The 25097-nt window shown below is 41.4% G+C and overlaps 1 protein-coding gene across 1 annotated transcript in view; it reads left to right on the forward strand.

Moving 5' to 3' along the window:
* The first annotated feature begins 4076 nt into the window (after positions 1-4076).
* The window catches only part of DCAF5 (DDB1 and CUL4 associated factor 5), an 86135-nt gene continuing 65114 nt past the window's right edge, over positions 4077-25097 (forward strand). Inside the window, exons 1-5 of the mRNA XM_060261142.1 lie at positions 4077-4696; positions 16001-16144; positions 18389-18425; positions 19733-19872; positions 24346-24475. Coding sequence (XP_060117125.1) covers positions 4483-4696; positions 16001-16144; positions 18389-18425; positions 19733-19872; positions 24346-24475 — 665 coding nt within the window. The 5' untranslated portion in view covers positions 4077-4482. The remainder of the gene's footprint in view (positions 4697-16000; positions 16145-18388; positions 18426-19732; positions 19873-24345; positions 24476-25097) is intronic.

Here is a 25097-nt window from a genome sequence, read left to right on the forward strand (position 1 = left end):
ACACAGAATAATACAATGAAGTGACAGATGATACTACCTTAAAGACTAACAATATTTTATGCCATCGTAAATTTGAGTGAACTAAAGTACACTTTGTCAGATGCTTAGTGCATGAGAGTTATAATTTTGTCATAATTAAATCTTGTCATTAAATCTTATTTGTTTTTAAGGTGCAGCAAGCAAGGCCCATCTATTTTACTGCACAGACTTAAGTCAGCAGTGTCATACTCAATAGCTATGAGGGCCAGATCTGACATAAATTCACTTTGTTGGGCTGAGCCATCTGTGCCACAACATGTAATGCCAGGTACCAGAGATATAAACTTTTTAAAGGAGGCAGGCAAACCCAATTAACATTACTTTTACTCAGAATACAAACATGCTTTAAACATTGACACTCTTACAATATTTTCTTAAAGTATTTATCTGATGCATACCCTCCAACCACCTATTATGTATTAGCAGTGGGGCAGTATATAGGGACATAATGCACAGCCCCTGTCATCTGGCAAGAAAGGTAAAAACCAGTTGCTCATGGGCCAAATAAGACCCCTGGATGGGCCAGTTCCTGCCAGTGAGCTGTATGTTTGATACCCCTGGATTAAGGTTTTCCACAGATGGACTTTCTGTTACAGCTACCAATACAGTGCAGCAGCCACAGGGCTTTGCACATGACAGGTTTATCTGCTTCGATTCCCTAGTAGAAGCCTCCCCGCCACACCACCAGGATTTTTTCTGATTTTTTAAAAAATCAGCAATAGAATGTCATATCAATTTAGCAGTATAACAATATGTGTGATGGGTTCTTCCAATTCCCGTATTTCATTTTTAAGAAAGTATCTAGCTCTTTTCTTAGCAGAGATATGCCTTTCCTTTTACATCTTCACAATTAATAGGGCTAGAAACTTTTTAAAAATGAAAGCTGTGCATTCAAATAACCTATTACACATATTGTCATAATGTTATATTCAGAGCTTGAATTCAGCAGGAGCTCACAGGAACACAGTTCCTGAACCTCCAGACAGGGTCTCCTTGCAGTGGGGAGTTAGGAGTGAGCAGTGAAGTAGCCAAGTTTGCGGATGACACTAAATTGTTCAGGGTGGTGAGAACCAGAGAGGATTGTGAGGAACTCCAAAGAGATCTGTTGAGGCTGGGTGAGTGGGCGTCAACGTGGCAGATGCGGTTCAATGTGGCCAAGTGCAAAGTAATGCACATTGAGGCCAAGAATCCCAGCTACAAATACAAGTTGATGGGGTGTGAACTGGCAGAGACTGACCAAGAGAGAGATCTTGGGGTTGTGATAGATAACTCACTGAAAATGTCAAGACAGTGTGCGTCTGCAATAAAAAAGGCCAACGCCATGCTGGGAATTATTAGGAAGGGAATTGAAAACAAATCAGCCAGTATCATAATGCCCCTGTATAAATCGATGGTGCGGTCTCATTTGGAGTACTGTGTGCAGTTCTGGTCGCCGCACCTCAAAAAGGATATTATAGCATTGGAGAAAGTCCAGAGAAGGGCAACTAGAATGATTAAAGGGCTGGAGCACTCTCCCTATGAAGAAAGGTTGAAACGCTTGGGACTCTTTAGCTTGGAGAAACGTCGACTGCGGGGTGACATGATAGAGGTTTACAAGATAATGCATGGGATGGAGAAAGTAGAGAAAGAAGTACTTTTCTCCCTTTCTCACAATACAAGAACTCGTGGGCATTCGATGAAATTGCTGAGCAGACAGGTTAAAACGGATAAAAGGAAGTACTTCTTCACCCAAAGGGTGATTAACATGTGGAATTCACTGCCACAGGAGGTGGTGGCGGCCACAAGTATAGCCACCTTCAAGAAGGGTTTAGATAAATATATGGTGCACAGGTCCATCAGTGGCTATTAGCCACAGTGTATGTGTGTATATAAATTTTTTTGCCACTGTGTGACACAGAGTGTTGGACTTGATGGGCCGTTGGCCTGATCCAACATGGCTTCTCTTATGTTCTTATGCACACAGATCCAGGGCATATGCAAATGAGATATGCTACTGAGCTCCTACACATTTTCTCCTACAAAACAACTCCTGGTTATATTGATACGATATTCAGTGGATGATTTAAAGCAAAAAAGCCTCCCCTGGCAGGGGAGGTGACGGCTACTCAGGTAAATAACACTGCCACGTAGGCAGGACTAGAGATGTAAAATTTCCGGAAATTTTAAAGATCGGGGAAAAAAATGAAATTTTTGAAAAAATTGAAAAAAATGCTACATTAGCACATCTTTTTTCTTTTCCAGATTGAAAGTCATTCTGTTACTTTAGAAACCTAAAATATGACTATGGACAATTTTACTTGGCATGAAATTATCACAGCTAGCATATTAAAAATATAGTGTATCCAAACAATTATTACAAGCTGAATTTACTTTTTAAATAATATTTATTTGTAGTTGTAACAAATGGAGTAACAATCTCCTGAACTGTTTACTAGTTTATATGGAACAGACAAAAAACCCTTCCACAAACAATTTTTAAAAATCCAGAAGTAACAATTATTCATAATTCCTCTCCACAGTATTAAATAAAAATAAAAACCGCATTCTCATTAAAAGGATTGAAGAGGGGGGAAGTGAATAGAAAGGAGTGTAGGACTAAGTTTCAATGAATGTGCATGACCTAGGACTTGCTTGTCCTAAATGCACAAAAATTAGAATAATCTGATACCATACATATTTTTTAGAAATGATTTGGGAAATGTTTGAACACCTTGTCTTAAAATATTTTATTCATCATGTTAAATTCCATAATCAATTTTCTATTTTTCAGTTTTTCCAATTTTTCAGAAAAAAACAAAAAAGGCTTCAGTTTTTTTTTTTTTCCGGGCCTTCACATCTCTAGGCAGGGCCAGGAAAATCCTAACTTCCCCACCCACATGGTAGCCACCCAGGCTTTGCTATGAATTTTTTCAAAACTTCACAACAAAACAGGTTTGGGAAAGATCATGGAAAAGCCAGGGAAATCCCATGATTCTGTGAGGAAGGGGAGGGGGAACTATTCCCCAAAGTATAGAGCCTGAAGCCTATAACATGTATGGAAACAGCTTAATACAGCTACCCCTTTGGAATGGAATATTACTGGGAATTTGATTTGCAATATTTAACAGTTATTTGGATATAAACTGCAGTGATATAAACTTCCATGTAAATGTGTTTACACATTTTAGTACAAGATTTTAAGCTGCTTGTGCAAAATGTTACAAAATAATAGAGATAATTTCTTAATTAATTATAACAAGATAGATTCTACAGTATTACCTAGTAACAATCTTCGAAATAGAAATATTTGCCATTTTAAGGAAGAATTCTTTGTAGAAATTTACTGTTTATAAAGACAGTTATGAACAATTCATATTATTTCTACAGTCAAATTTATCGTCAGCTAGTGTTCTTCCTAGTTAAGTTATCTAGCATTTATTCCCCAATGGAGCTGGTTCTGATCAAATTTGACATGTTGGAATCAATTATTGAGAAGTCGTTTGATCAAACAGCTGGACTTGAGAAGTTCCCTCCTCCACCACCCCCACCCGGTCATTTTCTTTTCTTTAGTGATCCAAAACAGAACAATTCGGGTTTCCATTTCACCTACAGGGAACCGTCAGAACGCCAATGATGGATTAGAAACCAGGGAAAGGGACGGATTAGAAACCAGGAGACTGGGAAATGCCCAAAGTTCATTCTAACGAATTTGAAATGAGGCTATAGGAACAGCTGAAGTTGACATATAAGAAAATAAACTGTATATAGCGTGCCAATCCTAGAAAATAGTTTTGTGCTGATCGGGACCAAACTCCAGCAACACTCCTCCTGAACCAGGGTGCCTCTTACTGTAAGTGTTCAACTTCCTAATGAAGTGTTTCTTTTAATTATTCTGAAGATCGGCCAGACGGGGGTAGTGTAAACGCGAGTCGGCAGTGCCGGATTCGCCGTGTTTCTTTCTCGTTCATCTCCTTCTGGCTCCACCCAAAAGAGATCTAGCGCCTTTCCTGCCGTTGCAAGTCCTTAAAATAAATGTGGATCCGATGACACTTTGATCCCTAGCGGGAGAGGGATGTACTTCCGCAGATTTTTTTTTCTGGTGGGGGTGGGGAACGGCGACTGAAATAAGTTAAGCCACCATTTAAGAAAGGCCTCCGCCTGTAAAGCAGGGAAGTTATATAAAAGAGCCCAGTCCAAGCCTCTGGCAGCCCGATCAACGTTCAGTATCGAAGCAGTAGCCGGCAGAAGCATCGTATGAAGGACAGGCTGCAGCTGTGGATCAGCTGCTGCCACTGCGAGGCGGGGGAGGAGTTTAAAGGGGATCAGGAAGCAACCGAGTATCTAACACCTCTTCCATGCTATGGCTGACTAAAGGGGGAAAAAATCATAACCATAACAAGGGGGGAGGCGGAGAGAAGGCAGAGGGAGTGAGCGGGGGGGGGGAGTAGCAACAGCAACAGCGGCATGAGAAGGCGAGCTGGCCTGGGGGGCAATATGAGGTCAGTCGTGGGCTTCTTGTCCCAGAGGGGCTTGCAGGGAGACCCTCTGCTCACCCAGGATTTTCAGAGGAGACGCCTGCGGGGCTGTAGAAATCTCTACAAGAAGGACCTCCTGGGCCACTTCGGCTGTGTCAATGCCATTGAATTCTCCAACAATGGAGGCCAGTGGCTGGTCTCAGGTAAAGCAACCCCCTCTTCCTCTTTTCCACCTTCCCTTGTTTTCCCACTCCATCTCCCACCCACCCCCAACCCCCCGTCTTTGAGCTCCGTGAACCTGAATCGGCAGGGAATAGTGGCGGCATTAAGTAGGCGTCTTCGCACACACTCCTGATATTTCCCAAATAGAGATCTAAAATGGTTGACAGGTTTTTTGGGGGGGTTGTTTTGTCCCCACCCCAAATCCTGTTTTGTTACCGTCTTCTTTGGGGAAGTGGAAGTTCTGTCTTCATCGTCAGAAAATTACTAATTACGCCGGAGGGCTTAGGTTTTTTTTTGGGGGGGGGGGGAATTGAAATATTCTCTCGTATATTGTGTCGGAGTGTGGGCATCCTAGTGACATCTGGTAAAATAAACAACGCAAGAGATTCGATGTTCAGCAAATGGAAATCTGGGTGCATTTTGAGGATGGCTGGGTTTATAGGAATCCGGATATTTATTTGTACCCCTTAGTGGGGGTGGGTGGAAGAAAGCCGGATGATTATGGGGCGGAGGGAGGAGGATAGCATTTGGACATATTTGTAATGGTGGGTTAGGGTTCTGCTACTTCGCAGCGCGCCTCTTCTGATTGGGGTGACGATCCCCTCCCCAGCGTTAATGCCCACTGGAGAGGGGCGAAGTCTTGTGGGGAGGGGGGCTGCTGTCAGGTGTCACGGAGGCTTGGAATTGACGTTGGCTGCTGCGACACTGGCGGCGGAACAAGGAGGAGCCCTTGGGGTGGGAGGGGGTCAAGAGGAGAAGCCTCTCGGAGCCCCCTCGCCGCCGCCACTAATTTCTGCCGGGGCTTGAGGCAAGAGACAGTTTTCTTCCTCTTCCTCCGTTCTCTTCTCTCCAAGGGGAAATGGCAAACTCCAGGCCGGCGCTTGAGTGGAGCTGCAGGCCTCGCTGTTCTGGGCTCCTCATAGCGACAGGACTGGGAATCGATGGCCTATCCGTCCAGCGGGCAGAGAGCAACACAACGGGGTTACTTCGCACTACTCGGTTGTGAACTGGCGGGACACGGGTAGCTGTGGCCTGTGTGTTTGCTGGGAGTCGGGGCTTCTCCTGCCCGTAGCCGTGGCTTGGCAGGTGGCAAATTGCAGGCGCCGCTCAGCGCTCCCCCCCCCCCCAATAACTCAGAGGAGTGCGTCCTCGGACACATGATTCTTAATCTGGAGTTACTACCGCAGCCTGGTTTTCTGATTCCAGTCTATTTGCCTTTCATCAGGCACTTCAAGCAAAAGAGTGTACTGGATGAGTGGAAAAATTAAACGCACTCTTCTATCTAACCGAGTTACGAATATAAGACGCTGGCTGAAGCATGTCATGTATCTGAAGCCTGTTTGGACTGGCCTTTGTAGTGCATCTCTGCTCTTTTAAACATGTCAGGCTTTCTTCCTGACTGCACGTTTATAATGAAGCTGTTTTGACATTCAAGGTCCCACAATTTCTCTGCTCCTCAAATAAATAAAGGAGGACACTTTGAACCAGTATACAAGTTCCGAAACTCTAGGTTTTCAATCCTCTATTACATTAAAAAAAAAAACAGTCCATGGAAGAGGAGAATTCTTTGGACTTGGGTTCAAGTCCAACAGCATATCTGCTGCATAACATTACTATTCTTGAGGGGAAGGCTGGAAGTGACACCCCCCCCATCTTGAAAATGGATTTAAAGTTTGGGGTATTAAAAAAAACCTCTCAGTTGAGAGCCCTAAATTAATCTTTTGTTGTTCTGAATTTCAATGGATTTGGTTAAATACATTCATGTATTGTAAAAAGTAGTTGAAGGTGCTACCTTGATTTCATTTTAATTTCATTTTCATTTTATTCGATTTATATCCCGCCCTCCCCACCGGAGGAGGGGACCGAAGGTCCTGAAGGAGTTTCTGTTCAGTTATAAATTGTCACACAATAAACAGAAGCTCCTACTTACTGTTCGAAAGAATGGTCAACTTTAATTCTTGCTTCATATTATCTGAGATATTCCCTAGTAGATTAACACACTGTGACCCCAAGATACTTTACAAAATAAGCAAGTTTATCACTATAGCAAGAGGTTCAGTTTAGAAACGTCATTGAGATTGATTTTAGTTAAACTATTTCACTTCTACCATAGCAATTTCCCCTAGCAAGTGTAGTGTAGGGAGAAAAGTACTGGCATGTCTATGTAGTTTGCAGTATTGTGAAGCCTGTGATGTCTCATGATTAACTGGGAAGGAAACTTTAACCAACTGGGAAGGAAACTTTAACCAACTATAAATTCCAGATTAATGTATTAACATTAATTAATTGGCTCACTCAGCTTCTGTTCTTAGAATTGAGGTGGATAAGACACTGCACAGTGCGTGCAGTCATGGCCTATCAAATGGGAGGGGGTGGCATTTGGCCTGGCCCTCAAAGGTAGACTTTTATAGAAATCCTGTACCAGAGTTCATGCCAGTAAAAGTGTTAAAAAGTGACAGAGTACTATTAAAGAGAACCAATACTTCATTCATGTCGGTATTGGACACTAAAACATGCTCAAAATATTTCCACTGCTTGGTATTGCTGCTATCTGCAACAATCAGTCTTCATCTAGAGATATAAATACATATCAAATCTCACAGTGATGCAGCCCTCCTAAATTGCTGCCTAGCCACTGTGGCTAAATGGCTAAGAACAAATTGAAAGTAAATTTTGGAAAGACAGAAGTAGTGCTGCTCAGGAAGGCAGAGGCCTTGAAGACCATAATGCTTGTCTCTTTTGATGGGGTTCATCTAACTCTTGCCAGTTCTATTAAGAGCCCTGGGTTAATACTGGACCCAACATTATTGTTGGAGAAAAAAGTGAATGCAGTTGCAGAAGAAGTTATTCTTCCAGCTCAGCCTAACTTGAAAAATTGGCCCTTTACCTTGATACAGTTGATCTGGGCACCTGGACCCATACCATGGTAATAGTGAGGCTAAACTACTATAATTCACTCAACATAGGTCTCCCCTTTAAGTCTACTTGGAGACTCTAGTTGGTACGGAATGCCAGAGCTTGGTAATTATGAGGAGGTGGAGAATGCATAGCGGCCCCGTGGCGCGGAGTGGTAAAGCAGCAGTACTGCAGTACTGTGATCTGAACTCTCTCTGTTCACGACCTGAGTTTGATTCTGGCGGAAGCTGGATTCAGGTAGCCGGCCCAAGGTTGACTCAGCCTTCCATCCTTCCGAGGTCGGTAAAATGAGTACCCAGCTTGCTGGGGGAGAAAAAAGACTGGGGAAGGCAATGGCAAACCACCCCATAAAAAGTCTGCTGTGAAAACGTGAAAGCAATGTCACTCCAGAGTCGGAAACGACTGGTGCTTGCACAGGGGACCTTTCCTTTCTGGAGAATGCATATTAGTCCCATTCTGCAGTTACTCCACTAGCTGCCCATCAGTTACCAATCTCAATTTAAGGTATTGGCTATCACAATGTCCTTCATGGTCTTGGACGTGTGTATCTCTTGAGACCATTTCTCCCCTTATACTCCTCCATGACAGGTTTGCTCGTCTGAACTCTGTGTAATCTGCCTTGAGTCCCAGTGATAAAGGCAGACTATAAACAAGAGGGGTGGGGGGAGGCTGCATGCTTGTATTTCTCTCATTGTTGGTCCTAATTAAGTTAAGAAATTGTAAAAGCTTTTAAAATGTTGGCTTAATTCAAACATAATGGCAAGTTTGGGTTTGACACTGTGCAAACAAGCTTACAGGATCCTTGGACTCTCAAACAGCTATTATATCCAAACCCTTTAGCATTGTATTATTGTTGTGTGTTTTTGTTTGTACTTCTCTGCAAACCATGATTATAAACCACAGTTTGTAGTTTAGGTTTTCAGGTAAACGGCAAACTGTAGTTTCTTGTTCTGGATCGGGTGGCCCCATAGAATAAACATCAGATGTTTGAGAGCTGCAAGAGAGCCAAACAAATGTTTTTATTAAAACTCCTAATATTTTCCTTGCACAGAAAGATAAAATACATATGTATGTACTTTATACCATGACCATGTTGGAGACAAAAGCTGGAAATAACAGTTCCCATAAGACCAGCATAGAGAAAAGTTAGGGAATTATTTTTTGGCACCATTGGGAGAAGGAAACGCACACATACCATATAAATCACCACTGTTTGCATCATTATGCATCTCTCTTTGGCTTGACATCAAGGTTAGTAAATACAGCTCCTACAAGAGCTATGAAAGTAAGGGAAACCCTTCACTGCCTTTTAAAATTTTATTGCTCCTTCCAGCAGCTCCCTCAGTTCTTGAGCTTTCTTTCCCCACCCTATGTCTCCAGGCGACCTCTGTGGTGGAGGAGAAGAGCTTGCAAGCCTGCTTATTCTTCCATCCTTCCCTGTTTCACACACTGTGAAAATAGTCGCCTACCTACGGATCAGTGCTCAGAGGCTGACTGAGGTCCCAATGCTAAGCATGCTTACTTCAGAGTAAGCCCACATTAAGTGTCTCCTTGACTTCTGGGAACTACACTAGGGCTGCAATCACGCACACTAAATAACTCACTTCCAAAGCACTTTCCAACTGCATTTTGCCAGCTCACACAGTAAAATCCAGTTGGAAAGTACATTGAAAGTGGATTGAAAGTGCATTATTTAGTGAGTGGGGAAAATTTCAAAAGTACATTGAAAAACAATGGAACGTTAAAGGACATTTGGTGATTTTTGACAACGGTTAATCTCTAAAGACAACTTTATATGGATTACAGTATATATAAAAAAGAGATTATTGGATTATATCTTTTTCGTTTCTTTGTGAAGGACTAAAAAGGACTACTATCAAGTTGGATTACAAATACGGTTTTTTTTTCTTTTTAATGTTTTTTCTTTATAAAGAAAGATTCTTTAATAGATAGAGTTTATTACCTTTTAACAAATTAAATAAAATAGAAATAGGGAACGGTTTGTAAAGGGGATAAAACTTGCACTGCGGGGGGGTCACGAAAGGGGGAGGGGTGGAGAAAATTTAATGTATGTATTAATCTTTAATAACCAATGATTATATGAAAATTACAATATATTACATTATAATAAATTATTGTAAAACTAAAAAAAAAAGTGCATTATTTAGTGTATGTGATCACAGCCAATTTGTGTGAAAGAGCCGCATGTGGCTTCCAAGGCACAGTTTGGCCACTCCCCATCTGGATATAAAGGCATACTGGTTTGCCTTGAAAATATCCAATTCAGGGGTGTCGAACTCATTTGTTATGAGGGCTGGATCTGACATAAATGACACCTTGTTGGGCAGGGCCAGGCTGTGTCGGGCCGGACTATGTGTGTACCTATTTAAGATTAGGTAGCAGAGATAAACGTTTTAAAGGACGCACAAACACGACTAAAGATTTTTTTGAAAAAAACTTAAAACATTAGCACTCATTGGTCTTAAAGGTACTTTCTTTGTATTTCTCCCATGGGAACTGGCCAAAGGAAGCTCTGGCCTTCCTCAGGAGACCCGGAGGGGAACGTGCCTCAACCAATGGGGAAAATTGAGGTTTTGCTCTGTAACTCCTGTGTGATTGAGCAAGCCTTGCAAAGCAAGTTGAGATGCAAAAGAAAACAAGAGAGAGGGAGAAGGAAGCGGACAAGAGCCGGTTGCTTGGGGGGCTGATAGGAGCCCTCTAGGGGCCTGATTCAGCCCTCGAGCCGCATGTTTGATACCTCTGATCTAATTGGTTCATTGCTGAGAGTCCCCCATACTCTGGTTCACTTAGCAGCAAAGTGTTTACTACTTTATCTGAAATGTGCTTTTAATACTTCAGTAAACCAATGGAGTCATAAGTGCTCCATAGGGAGGGAATGGCTTCAGTTTGGATTTTGCCTTCTAAAGACTGGGGTAAACATACCAATGGATTATTTAGAGAGACCAAATGCAACAGAGGACAATATTCTTAGATAACTGTTTGAGAAATGAAAGGAATAAATGCTGGCACCACTTCTTTCACATATGTAGTAGTGTAATTTGCATGTCATCTTTTGACAAACCTGTATTTTCCATCCTCTCTTGTATGCAGCATAAAGCCCTTAACTAAAACTTCCCATAGCTTTGCCCCCTATGTTCTACCTGTGTGACCTCTGCTTCTCAGCTCTTATCATTGACAGTTGCTTGTAAGCCTTCTATGCTGTCAAAACATGTTCACCCACTGTTGCTCATTTATCCCTGAATCTCCTCATCTGTCTTTGTTCAGAAAAGAGCCAGTTTTGTGTAGTGGTTAAGAGCACGGACTACAATCTGAGAGAACCAGGTTTGATTCTCCACTCCTCCACATGCAACTGTTGGTGTGACCTTTGGTCAGTCACAAGTTTTCTTAGAGCTGTTCTCTCAAGAACAGTTCTCTTAGGGCTCTTTCAGCCCCACCCACCTCACACGGTGTCTGTTGTGGGGAGGGGAAGGGAAAGGCGATTGTAAGTCACTCTGAGACTCCGAGTGAAGAGTGGGGTATAAATCCAATCTCCTCTCTTCTTTAAAGCCCACTGAACCACTAGACTGTTCTCAACTGAGTCAACATTTAAGTATATGTAACTGCCTGTGTTCAAGATCCCCCTTAGTTACCTTTGCTGCCACCACTTAGTACTAAGGTCCCCCCCACTTGCCATCCACAGCACTGTTATGGTCACACTGCCCCCTCTCCCCAGGCACCACCAAGAATTCTGAGAAGAGTTGCTCAGGGTTCCTCTCTGAATGCAGCAGAGTGTGTGTGTGTGCACACATACACGCAAGAAGGGGGAATAAGAAAAAAGTGTCAGTGGCCAAAAGACAAAGATCTTATTTATTATGATTTATTTCATAATTATTTAAATTAGCCAGTGCTATGTGCCCCCTGAGAAATTTAAATGCCCCCCCAACTTAAGAATTCCTGACCATGGGCCCGATGCCCGCTGATAGTGTAACTGAGCTTTTACTTCTGAATAATTTGCTTCCATACTTTCCTCTGATGCTAAGAAATCTGGGATCTCAGAGAACTGAGATTCTTCAGTAGCCAAATACCTGTAGCTGTTGCTGTGGAAAAGCAATCTTTGCCATCTAATTAAAGTACTTTCTTTAGGTAGCTCTGACTACAATGAGACAGCATATCAGAATCTTCTCTGTCTGCATTGCTTTTGCTAGTTGCCTATTGACCATTTTTAGCATAATTTTCAGTTCTTCCTATTGAAATTCTTTCTAGGTGTCTTTGTCACAGTTCCTAGCCCAGCTCTTTGAAGCAAAGGAGTTGCAGAGAGGTTAAAAGGCTACTGGTTATTAGATGGCTTTCTTTAAACAATTTTATTTGAGCAATGGGAGAAAAAAAACCATCCAGAGAGTAAGGAGGCTTTCTACAATGTCAACCGATCAGGTTTGGCTTGGTGGCAATAAGGTCTTTATGGTATTTTTGTTTTGAATATAAATAGTGGATAGGAATGAGCTGTAATGAAACTAGTCAACTGAGAGAGCGTATTAAATGGAGTGTTCTATCTGTCTCTGCCATCATCATGTACACTGTATGTGACAATGTTGTTAATATTGAGAACCTAATGGTTTCTGCCTGATGTGAAAACTGGATGGTAATGAACTCCTGGCAAGCTGTTGGTAAAAGATGGACAGAGAAAATGGAAACAGAGTGAAGGCCACACAAGAATTACCTTATGCATATCTATCAAATGTGGAATAGTCTTGCCCAGTGAAACTTTTAGCAATCTGAATTTAAACCATTAACATAGGATTTGGTTTTGTTTTTTAAATCAAAATAATGTTATTGGCATATTTGGTAAAACTTGGAGCGAAGAAAATATCTGTTGTGAGAAATTTCCCTACAAATTTGTGGGATGATGTCACTGGATGGGCTAGTATACCAGGTTAGTCTGTTGCTTGCTGAGCGACAGGAATATTGTACTGTCTGTCTGTTATTCAAAAAAATCACAAAACTGGGTGACGCTTTTGAGGAATTTCCTCAGCTGTTAACAATCATGGTTCTTCATGAAGGGCATTGTTGATGCAGATCATCAGTTAGTGCATGCATTTGAGAAGTGATGGGATGGATGGACAAAAAAAAAGCCATCTTTTAAAGAACATAAGGGAAGCAGTAGTCTATCTAGTCCAACATCTTGTTTTACACAGTGGTCAACCATTTAGCCTCTAGGTGAGCCAACAACTGGACATGTAGGCCTTCTCTACATGTTGCTTGTTAGGACTGACGTTCAGAGGTGCACTGCCTCCGTGAATCCACCTAGCTCCCTTCTAAAGCCATCAGGGCTCATGGCCATCACTCTATTAACTTAGTGAATTCCACAGCATAATTATTTGTTAGGGAAAGAAATATTTCCTTTTGTCCATCATGAACCTATTGCCTGTCAACTTTATAGGGTGCCCCAGAACACTAGTATGGGGGGGAGGTGTTCTCTGTCCTCTTTCTGTAGCCCATGCATAATTTTATTTATCTTGTTTGCCTGACTGGCTTAAAAAAATTTCTTCCATATTTCTGGATTGTGTTATTTTTACACAATATTTCATTTATTTTATTCTATTTATAATCCTTACTACAACTCAAGAAAGATCACATGGGGTAAGTCAATACAATCAACAGGATGGAACATCTGCTGCACATTGTACAGGGTGGCAGCAACCTGCCAAAATCAAGTATGCTTTTAAAGCACACAACTTGAAATTTTCTCAATTACAAGCCTTAGGAATAAGTACCACACAGTAGGTAGAACTGGGAATAAAATTACAGGAGCCCAGTTGGCTTAAAAATACAACCTTTAGATCACTGCTCCCTAATAATACTATGCAATTCAGAAAATCTACAAAAAAAGGATGTCTGACTTTGAGGTTGTATTTACAGTTCTAATCTTCAGCATGTGACTGGAACAGACAAATTGAGATATCTGAAATAATGACTTCCACATACCAGTCCAAACATGTAGTCTAAGAAAACCGATGGGACTTGGTGTGGATAAAGCTGCATAATTTCATGGTGTCATTTGATATAGGCTGGGTTTTCTTTCTAGACCTCCATCGAACAAAAACATTTGCTTATGATTACAAACTTGTAATTTTTTAGATCTTGACTGCTTAACATGATATAATTTGTATGTCTAGTGGTTCCAAACATGATTTTTAAAATACGTTTAGCAGTAAGCTAAGAATAATGTGTTTGTAGCTATATTCATTTTACTGTAGAAAGACTGCTTTTAAACTTTCAAGTCTTAGGGTGAACCTTTGTCTACTATGATGGTATCATGATCAAATACTGATCACATTACTGTAGAGTTTTTGAAGTGCTTCAGGTCTCTGTATGCTATATATTTTGAACAAGTGTAACATGTTGAACAGCTGACTTATAATATGTTAAGGCTTATAAGTACTTAGAAAGCACTGAAAATTAGCTTCAATCACACTGATGAGTATCCTACCTGAAAGAGTCTTTGGCCTTAATACTGAGGAAAATAAAGAGTGACTCCTTCATTGCTGTCTTGATCCTATTTACAATGCATGTTTGATAAACCTATCTTCAGTATTTTACAATCACTGTGTAAGGGGATGTTATAGTTTGTCTCTCCTATGGCCTCTAAATAGAGGGTGGTATACTGAATGCACTCTTTTCCTGTTTCCTACTAACCTTAATTAGTTTAACAATATCTTACTATTTGGGGGCTATAATGGATCAGTTTGACAGAGTAATATTATTACAGTAATGATGTAGAAAGTTTTGGATGCCTAGACTTCAGGGGGAGAGTGGGAGAAAAAGAGCATTTTGTCTAAATCCATAGACTACTATGCAGCTGGAGTTAAGCTTTTTATTATCTTAATGTGTTACAGGTATTTTGATTGCTATTTTTCCTGCTTCCTTTTCTGACACATGGGTGATTATCAGTGCTCTCCATTTGTCCACGCAGCACCACCAAAAGGATGTTTGCAGATAGGAAATACTATATTGTCTTTTTTAAAAAAAATTCACACCATTTACATGGCTTGCTAGAGCATATGTCTGGGAAAATCTTGACATTTCTTCTTTTCGCTCTGTTGTCAGGTGAGCTCTGGGAGTTCAGATCAAACAGAGACTAATAAGATGACCTTAGCAATGTTGGTGGGATGTCACAGAAGGGAAGTATTCTGATATGTATGTAAAATATTTAGGACCAGATTTTGTAAGCGGCCAAGATTTTGTAAGTGGTATACATCCGTCTTGGTGACTAGGCTTGGTATATGCTGACTATAAGGATCATTCCACCTTCTTTTGCACTAAAAAAGTAGGGCACTTAAGTGATGTGGGGCCAGGATAGTTTTCTTGAGTACACCTTCCTTGTAGAAAGATGGTAATGAAGTGTGGTCCCAGGGCATGTCACTTTGCTATGAAAGTATTATCTGCTATATGGTTGTTAATTTGTCCTGCTTGGGCAGATCCCTTTTTCCCTTGGGATTTTAGTATGTTGAATGTTTGTCTGCAAGCTTTACTAGAAATCAAAGTGAAACTGCTGAAATGGCTTGTGAGTTTTAATTTTTAATAGCTGGTAAATTGGACAATCTTATTTAGAAACATCACTGAAATCCTGCTCTCTGGAGAAACTTGTAAAAGTTCATTGATGCCTCAGCAAACAAGTGCAGATGTCCTGAAAGGTCTGTAAATAGAGCTCTTCAATTTGTTGTGGATTGTTTCTCACATTTCAGTATATGGACATGAAAGCACACGAGAGCTGTAGTCATAGATTCAACCCTATGGATGATTTTCGAACTACTTTGAGTTGTGCTGCTCACAGGCATGTCCTTGGCCTATTTTGCTTTTGCTGATGGTTCAAACAAGTTCAAAATATAAATACTTGCATGCTTGGTACACTTATTTTGGGTGTCTTATATCTTACTGTTGTATGCTGATATGTAAAATATCAAATATAGATAATTTGTAAGAAGCCTACTGTAAAGGACAATGTTAGATTTAAGCTCAGTAGCAAAAAAAAAAAGTCACAGGTAGTTCTTGAACTTCTTTACAAATGTTGACTTGAAGTCTACTTGGAAGCACTTTGTCCTTACTACCCATGGCAGGCTTCCCTGTTCATTCATTATAAAAATAAGATGTTTTGTAAGCTTGGCTCCATGACATACACATAATCTTTTCTAGAAAGAAGCTAGTTGTCAGATAATGGTGAAGACATTTGGGTGAAAACATCTGCTTTCCCTTAACTAGCAGCATTATAATATTTGTCCCCCCCCCCTCCAGTTTGCTTTCAACAGACATTCTATTGATACTGGTAATATTTTGTAATTCTGTTACATATGCTCATGTTCTCTTTCATACAGGTGGAGATGATCGGAGAGTTCTACTTTGGCATATGGAACGTGCAATCACCTCCAGAGTTATGCCAATTCAACTGAAAGGGGAACATCATTCTAACATCTTCTGTTTAGCTTTCAATAGTGGCAACACCAGGGTATTTTCTGGAGGTAAGGAGGGAAAGTATGAAAGGGAGTGCGTGAGTAAATGATAGGGTTGTCAGGTCTGACTCAAGAAATATCTGGGGACTTTTGGGGGTGGAGCTAGGAGACTTTGGGTGTGGAGCCAGGAGACTTTGGGTATAGAGCCAGGAACAAGAGTGTGACAAGCACGATTGAACTCTGAAGGGAGTTCTGGCAATCACATTTAAAGGGACTGCACGCCTTTTAAATGCCTTCCTTCCATTTGGAAATAATGAAAGATGGGGCATCTTCTTCTGCAAATCATTGGACCTTGTCAGGCGTTTTGAAGAGAGGCACTGGATGCTATGCTGAAAATTTCGTGCCTCTACCTCAAAAAACAGCCCCCTCAGACTCACAAGTACTCGTGAATCAATTCTCTATTATACTCTATAGCAGGGGTGGCCAACGGCAGCTCTCCAGATGTTTTTTGCCTACAACTCCCATCAGCCCCAGCCATTGGCCATGCTGGCTGGGGCTGATGGGAGTTGTAGGCAAAAAACATCTGGAGAGCTACCGTTGGCCATCCCTGCCCTATAGGAATCGATCTCCATAGAATATAATGGAGTGCCCAGCAGACATTTCCCTCCCACCTCACACTTTCTGATAACCCTGAAGTGGGGGGGGGGGCTCTAAACCAGGGGATCCCCTGCCCCAGCTGGGGACTGGCAACCCTAGTAGATGATGGATCCAAGGTTTTTCCATGCAATCTATTTTTCAGTAGATGTATATTAGTGTTATCACGTGAAAAATTACTTCTGCCATCTTGTGAAAGAGCTATGTTTTCTAGGTGTAGTGTTTTGGATCAGAGAGCATTTAATTCTTCCTTTCCAGTAGTCTGTCACAAGTTGGCTGTGGAAGTTGTAGAGAACTTACTAAGTATTGCATAGGGTTGGTAGTCCCCATGGGTGGAGGTAAGAACCCCTTGCAGACAGTCCCTGCCACCCAGCTGCTGATTAGTTACAAGTGTTGCACAGGAAGTAACATCATCACACCAGTGATTTCCAGATGACACTCTGGTATTTGGGCAAAAACTATAGTAGAAGCCAGTTTTACCATAGAGTTTTTGCCCAAATACCAAAGTGTCACCTAGACATCGCTGGTGTGGTGGTGTCACTTCCTGTGAGATGCCAGCAATTAGGCCTGGGCCTTTCTCTTTCTCCAGGTAAGTCCCCCCACCCCCATCCCCTGCTGGTTGCCAGGAGGGATCCTGCACCCCTGGTACTTGAAACCTAACCAGTGATGAGAAACTCTCTTCTCCCTCACATGAGCTCTTTAAATACTGGCATGGGTTTATGAATCTCTCTCTTTTAAATGTGTTATATTTGGGGGGACACTGAGTGATTTTCCTGTAGTAGAGTTGTAAAGCAGAAGACTCTCACAAACATACTGTAAAAATGGAGAACAGCAGTAATAATCCTTCTGCAGCAATCTCCTTCTATATTGTGCAGGTTTAACGCCTGGTAGGTTGTGCAGTTTTTAAAACTGGGGAATATACCCCCCTTGGGAACTAGTGTGGTAACAGTGCAGGTATAAATATATTAAATCAAATGTACACTTTAAAAAAAAGGCCCAAACAAGGTGAATATCATTGAAGTTATTTTCCCCTACAGCAATTCAAGTTAAATAAGGTATGATGGAAGTGGTGATCTAAGGAGGCATAGGGAAATATTGCAGCAGTGCCAAAAGACAGCTGGAGCATGTTTGGCTGTTCAGTTATGTTTGGGGAGGGACGGGGGAGTCTCACAGGAACTTTTCTGGCTTCCAGTTCAGAGTTTGAAGCCAGAGCTGAGATCTTGGCATTTGGTGCCATACATTGAATTCCCAGATATGTGTTGCTGCCAATGTGCAAAGTTGGTGGTATTTGCAGGGCAGGTGTGTGTGTATTTTAACTTTGCAGTTTTGTGACTGGGATTCATGTTCTGAATCCAGGCTACAGAAAGTGGGCAGAGTTTGTGGGGGAGACAGGCAGAAAGGGTTTGTGATCAGATGAATGATTAGGCTTTCCTCAATTTCTTCTGTGTAAATATCCTCTCCATGGCTGTTTTTTGTACATCAGAGGATGCAAGAAATTGGGAATCCAGTGTCAGCAATGGAACATCTGTTTTGGCAGGAAACAAGTTTTCTCTCTTCTCCTTGGTTTTCCTTTCTCCAAATTAAATCTGCACAAATGCTTTCCTACTTCCTAACAACGTTTTCATTAACACTGTGGTGTTAATATCTTTTTCATTATAGGTAATGATGAACAAGTTCTGCTCCATGATGTTGAAAGGTAAATGTGTGTGTGTGTGTGTTTTTTTAATACTTGAACAATCTGGATTGGGGGCATTTTAATTCCAAAGGTGATATACTAGAAGAACAAAGTTTGAGTCCAGTAGCGTCTTTAAGACCAACAAAGTTTTTTTCTTGCTATAAGCTTTTGTGTGCATGCACACTTTTTCAGATACATTGAAACAGAGGTCACCAACCATTACATATAGGTATAGAGTGAGGAGGTTGTTGCCAGGAAGGGCCAGTTAGACTCAAGATGCATAAGTAACTGAGCAATAAATGTAGCAAAGACTGGATGAAGGCAATTGGTAAGACCTGTGAATAGCAGCAAATTAGCAGACAGCATAATAAAAGAGTTTACAAGCAGATGCAAGAACTAAATTACGTTAGCATGTATAGTGAGATAAGAACCCGATATCACTGTTAAGCCCTGGGGTTCCATTGTCCTGTTGTAATAACTAACTCAGCAATCTCCCATTCTGGTCTGTTTCTGAAATTTCCTTGCAATAAAACAGCTACCATGGAATCCCCTGGAAGGCTGAAGTGTTCTCCTATACTAGAAGAAGAAATGCACAGATCTTCTTGAGCCCAAAGATACAAAAAGCTTTAATTAATGTATAGATGTTCTTGGATAAATAGCTAGCATAATGGCATCTTTGATCATTGCTGTTTACCATTCCATCCAGTTTTTCTGCAGTCTGCTTACTTCCTCCCTCTCCTACTTTTTTCACTCTCCCTACTATTTTATATGATACTAGATTATGTATCATGGATAATATGTGTCAAAATTGTTAGACTTGTATAGTTAAACCTTCTGGATTCAGAAATGATCCAGAAATCTTCCTTACGCACATACCCAAGTTTGTGGTGTTTTCCCCCTTCTAACAAACATAGATATCTTCTTCCTGTCCCTAGGGGATACTGCTGTTAAAGATTCTCTTAGGTTAGGAAGTAGGCTATGACTTTGGGGATGGGGTGGGGACAGAAATTTTGCCTTGAGAGAGACCCTTTGTAATGTAAAAGACTCTGTATGGTTCATTAATTTAGAGTAAAGTTTGTAATAATGGCTAAATCTCTTGTGCAAGATTTACTTGAGATAAAGTTTCCAGCAAATGCTTTTGGAGAGAGGGAGCTGATACATTTATATTGGTATTCCCTATCAAATTAACCTTCAGGTTCCAGATATTCTTATGGGAAGCAGAGGATAAGAGATTTAGGTATTTTAAAGTGATGGCCTTTTGTGATACCTGACAGCTCATCCCTGCTAGCTAAATGTAGAAATGAGGAAATGATGTCTGTCTCTTTCAGTGGTGAAACGCTGGATGTATTTGCCCATGAAGATGCAGTCTATGGCCTGTCAGTGAGCCCAGTGAACGATAATGTTTTTGCAAGCTCATCAGATGATGGAAGAGTTCTCATTTGGGATATCCGAGAGTCTTCCAATGGAGGTGAGGGCTATGAATGTATGAGTGTAAAGCTAACCTTTTATATCTAAGTGAATTGGTACTGCGTTATGGTACAAATACTCTCTTATTATACTGATGTCCTATTTGACTGCTGTCCTTGTGATAAGGCAAATTCTCCCCACCACCTCAGCTCATGATTCCTTGCAAGCCTTCATCTTGTTCCCTTTGATACTCAGCTTTGTGTTTGAATGCCTATCAGCTGGGCAACAGAATGGGACCACACAGAGATAAGACAGGGTATCTGCATACCCAAGGATACAGAAAAAAAACTGCATGAAAATTAAAAACTTCCCTCCTTCCACTTCCCTGTAAAAAGCCCACTGAGCAGCAATCATGTTCTAGGAAGTACTAACTGTGGGGCCAGTTACAGGAGGAAGCGAATGGAGTGGGGTGAGGATAGGGGAAATTGGCTGGCTCTTATATCTATGGGGGTGGGGGTTGTCCCACCTTTTCTATAAATAGAGATCAGGCCAGCATACATAATGTCCTGTAAAGCAGATTAATAAGGTTGCCAGTCCCTGCTCCCAGCAGCAGCAGGAGAAAAATAAAAAGATTGTCAGGTGACAGCATGACCTCACAGCTAGTTTTCTTTGATTCCTAGAAGACTAAATATCATTTTACTATAGAGCTTTAGCCAATTCCTAGAGAGGTGTTATGTCACTTCAAGGTTTTCCTGGAAGTGATATCACACCAATGGCCACCACCCTCATATTCACCCACCCACACACACACCCCACCCAAGTTTTCTGTTAGTCACCCAATGAATTTCATGGCTGAATGGGAATGTGAACCTGGGACTTCCTTGGTTTTAACCCAGCTGCATCTCTGGTTTTAGCCCAGCTGCACCACATTGACTAGAGATTTCTTACCTCACAATACTAAGGCTTGAATCCCTATTCTGTCATGGAAACTTGCTGGGCAACCTTGGGCCAGTCATATATTCTCAGCCTAACAAGTCAAAGAGTTGTTGTGAGAATAAAATAGAGAGGAGAATGATGTAAGCTACTGTGCAGGAGAATGGCGGGTATAAATGAAGTAAATAAAATAAAATAGGGGCCTCTGACCTGCTATGGATACAAATCTGCAAGGATGCTCATATGGGACTGACAGTAAAAATGGTATTTCGTCTCCTGTTTTGCCCAGTGATGTAGGTGGTTGCCAAGCTTATGCCTATGTTTTTATGTTCTTTTAGAGAACCTTGAACCCTTCAGCTTGGCCACAGGCTTGGTGCAGAAATGTGGAAGACTGAGAACTCTCTGTTGGATTTTGCAAGTTGTAACTGGAGGGTTATCAGTCTGAGGATCACTCTGGGATTTAACCCTAGGGTTTGGAAAAACTAAAGCGTAAATGGGAGTGCTATATGTATGACTCTCAGAAGTTTTTTAAAAATGCATTCTATGGGGACATCAATTAGAAGTTGGGAATTTTTGAATGAGGAGCTTGTCAATTGGAGTAGGAAATGTCTTCATACCAACTGGTTAGAGAATGGCCCAGAAAAATTGGTGTGTGATTAAGGAGATGAGTTCCAGCCTCATAAAGGAATTTGGGCAACAAAATAGCTAACTGGACAGCTAAGGTGTAATTACTCAGTGGGTCATGGATCTGGATCTGCCTTTAGTGATATCCAAAATCAGGAATGCTTAGGATTCCACCAGTAGCCCTAAGAAATTTGAAGGTGAGTGTATGGATTCTGCCAGAATATTTTGGATTGCAGGATCTGAAAACAGTTTAGCCACCTTTAGGCTGTTGATAAAGCAACTGCTTTGCTAACTATACATAATAATGATGTAACAAATAAAAAGCACTGTAAACGAATGAAAATCATTACCTTATTAGAGTAGGTTTAATGCCACATTAATTGGAATGGCATAAAAAGGTAGAGGTAATCCCCCTGTACAAGCACTGAGTCAATACCAACCCATGGGGTGATGTCATATCATAGCGTTTTCTTGGCAGACTTTTTATGGGATGGTTTGCCATTGCCTTCCCCAGTCAGGTACTCATTTTACCAACTTTGGAAGAATGGAAGGCTTAGTCAACCTTGAAGGATCATACTCAGGTCATGAGCAGAGCTTGGACTGCAGTACTGCAGTTTACCACTCTGTGCCACAATGCTAGTCTAGTTCAAATTACATGAGCTGTCAAGCACTTATAACTTTTTGGAGAAATTGCTTTGTAAACTTACAGCATGCAAGAGAGCACAACTTTAAGGTTTTTATATAAAATGGCTTGTCAAACTTTTATGTAAAGATACAAAACTGCAGCAGGAAATTGCTGCTCTTTGTTACAGTTTCAGTCAAAAATCTTAAAAGAGGCTTTATTGGTGTTAGAGAACCTCTTCTCGTGAAGAGGTATTACACTTCTGCACATAGAAGTGTGCCAGTGTGCTGTAGTGGTTAGAGTGTCACACTATGACCTGGGAGACTGAGGTTCAAATCCCCACACTGTCATAAGAAGCTTGCTGTGTGACATTGGACCAATAATACACAATAAGCCTAACCACCACAGGGTTGTTGTGGGGATAAAATGGGGGAACCAAGAATAGCGTAAGCTATTTTAAGTTTCCATTGGGAAGAAAGACAAGGTATAAATGAGGTAAACAGATACTTTTAAATTTAGTGTGTGGAATCTTGGCATAAAGCCTGGACTTCTTCCACACAGGGATTTTTCTCTGGATAGAAAATGGCAAGCCCCCCACCCCTTTTGGGGGGGAACTTCTGCATGACACCATGCTCTTTCTGAAGATGACTGATGAGGATCTTGAGGCTTTCCCTTTTGACTTGGAGCAGAGAAAACCCTCCTTTATTCCAATTTAAGTGTTTTCCACACAGGAATAGGATAGAGTTGCCAAGTTCCCCATGGCCACTGGTGGGGGATGGGGGGTAAAGTTTCCAGATGCTGGTTTGGAAACTCCTGGAGATCTAGGGATGAGCCTGGAGAGATCAGAGACCTCAGTGCAGTACAGTGCTTTAGGGTCTACCCTCAAAGCCTTCATTTTCTCCAGGAGAACTGATTTCTGTAGTCTGGATATGAACTGTAGTTCCGGGGGATCTCCAGGTTCCACTTGGAGCCTGGCATCCCTAGGATAGGCTTCTGTAATTCCCCTGTCATGGCTGCCAGTTCAGTACAGCATCAACAAGGCTTCCATGTATCACATTTCCTCATAATTTCCCTGTCCTGCTCCTCCAGTGGCCTAACCTGGATAACCCAGACTAGCCCAGTCTCATCAGAACTCAGAGCTATGCAGGGTTGGCCCTGGCTAGTATTTGGAATGAAGACCTCCAAGAACTTACTGGGGTTATGACATGGAGGCAGGCAATGGCAAACTGCCTCTGATTGTCTCTTGCCTTGAAAACCCCATGGAGTTGCCATGTCAACTATGATGTGATGGAACTTTTCACCCCAAGTCCTCCAGCAATGGCCATTCCAAGGGGCCCCAGTTTTTTAAAAAGTCAGCAGTGGGATATTGATATCACTATAATGGTATGATGATCTGTGTATCAGGCTCTCTGAGTTCTCAGCTTTCTTTTAAAACAGAAGGTTTCTAGACCCTTTCATTACAGAGATATGCCTTTCCCCTTATATAGCCATGATGAAAGGGGCTGGAGACTTAATTTTTTAAAATGAAAGCTAGGAAAAGCTAGAACTTGATACACAGTGCCAGTATTATTATAATTTTTTTTTTTTAAATCCTAAGTGTTGTATGGGGGGGAGAAATGGCTGCTGCGGGAACAAGCACAGGGAAAATGTCTGCCATGTAGGCAGGACAAGGAAAACCTGAGCTTTCCCACCCACACAGCAGCCATTTAGGCTTTGTTGTAATCTTTCTTAAAACTCTGGAGGACATCAAGCTTGAGAAAAGTTGGAGAAAAGCCAGAAAAGCCCCACACAGACACAATTGCACCATGATGCTGTGGGGAAGCTGAGAAAAAAAAATCAGTTTCACAGCAGCATTGAACCTGGGGCAAATAATGTGTGTAGAAAAACCTTAAAGGGCTAATTGCTCACTGGCTGCAGGCAAAGCTTCTATGTGAAAGTTAGAAGGGGGCAGAGCTTTGTGTCCTCTTCAAAAGGCCAACCTCAGTGACAGCATTTTCCCACCACTACCTTTTGAGACCTCTAACAGGGCTTTTTAAAAAATGACTCAACTGTGAGCTCTAGGGGGGTGAGCAAAACCATCATCAGGCAGCCTTGCACGAACATAGGAAGGGAGTGGGGATGGGCCACCACCAGCAAGTGGTGTGTGGTTGTTACTCGTGCTATCTGCTTTCTCACTTGCTACTTTCACAATGAGAGAGACTTTTCCTGATCCTGAGTGGAACCAGCCCCAGTAGATGCCAATCCTATTTGCTACAGACCATGTTAGCAAACATATTCTCAGATCTCTTCAAAGAAAAGTGAAGTCAGATATCCAAGTACCGTATTTGTTTTAATCTCCTCTCCATTTTTCAACAGATCCCTTCTGCTTGGCAAATTATCCATCAGCCTTTCATAGTGTGATGTTCAATCCAGTAGAGCCAAGATTACTAGCCACTGCCAACTCTAAAGAGGGTGTAGGACTCTGGGATATTCGTAAACCTCAAAGGTAGGGATCATAGTTTTGTCTATATATGTGTTATATTTATGAAGCCAGGGAGATAAAAGACTAATTGGTGCTTACAGTACTATTTAATATTTAATGTCCTGCAATAATTCTGCTTTCTAGAGTGTGAGATTCGTACATCATGTAAAATTAAATAGTAAGCCCTGTTAGAACATTTCCAGAAAAATGAATTTCAGTAATGCCTGCAATTTCACAAGGTTTGCTGTCTCAGGAGCAATGTGGCATGGCCAAATACCAGATTCAGAAAGAAGCTTTTAGCTTATTTCCAAGGCTAAGTGCAGTGGTGTAGCTTGAGTTCTTGTTTTCTTGCAGCCCACTTCTGCTTCTTCAGATTTGGTGCTTCCTGAGCCATCCATGTTTTTATTCACCATGGAACCCTTTTCTGTGTTCTGTTCTTGTGATGAACTACAGTTGTCATTGCTGTCACTAGTAGCAGTTTCATGTGTCAACTCTATATTTCACAAAGAATGCAATAAAAAGGAGAGAGGGAGGACCACAGATGGAAAAAATATAGGGGAATGGAGGATGAAGATTGCTGTGCAGATATAAGACTATATAAGGTTAACTCATAAGAAGAAACAAGACAGCGATGAAGAAGACCAGT

This window comes from Heteronotia binoei, chromosome 21, assembly GCF_032191835.1.
Source record: "Heteronotia binoei isolate CCM8104 ecotype False Entrance Well chromosome 21, APGP_CSIRO_Hbin_v1, whole genome shotgun sequence".
In the NCBI taxonomy this organism is placed as follows: Eukaryota; Metazoa; Chordata; class Lepidosauria; order Squamata; family Gekkonidae; genus Heteronotia; species Heteronotia binoei.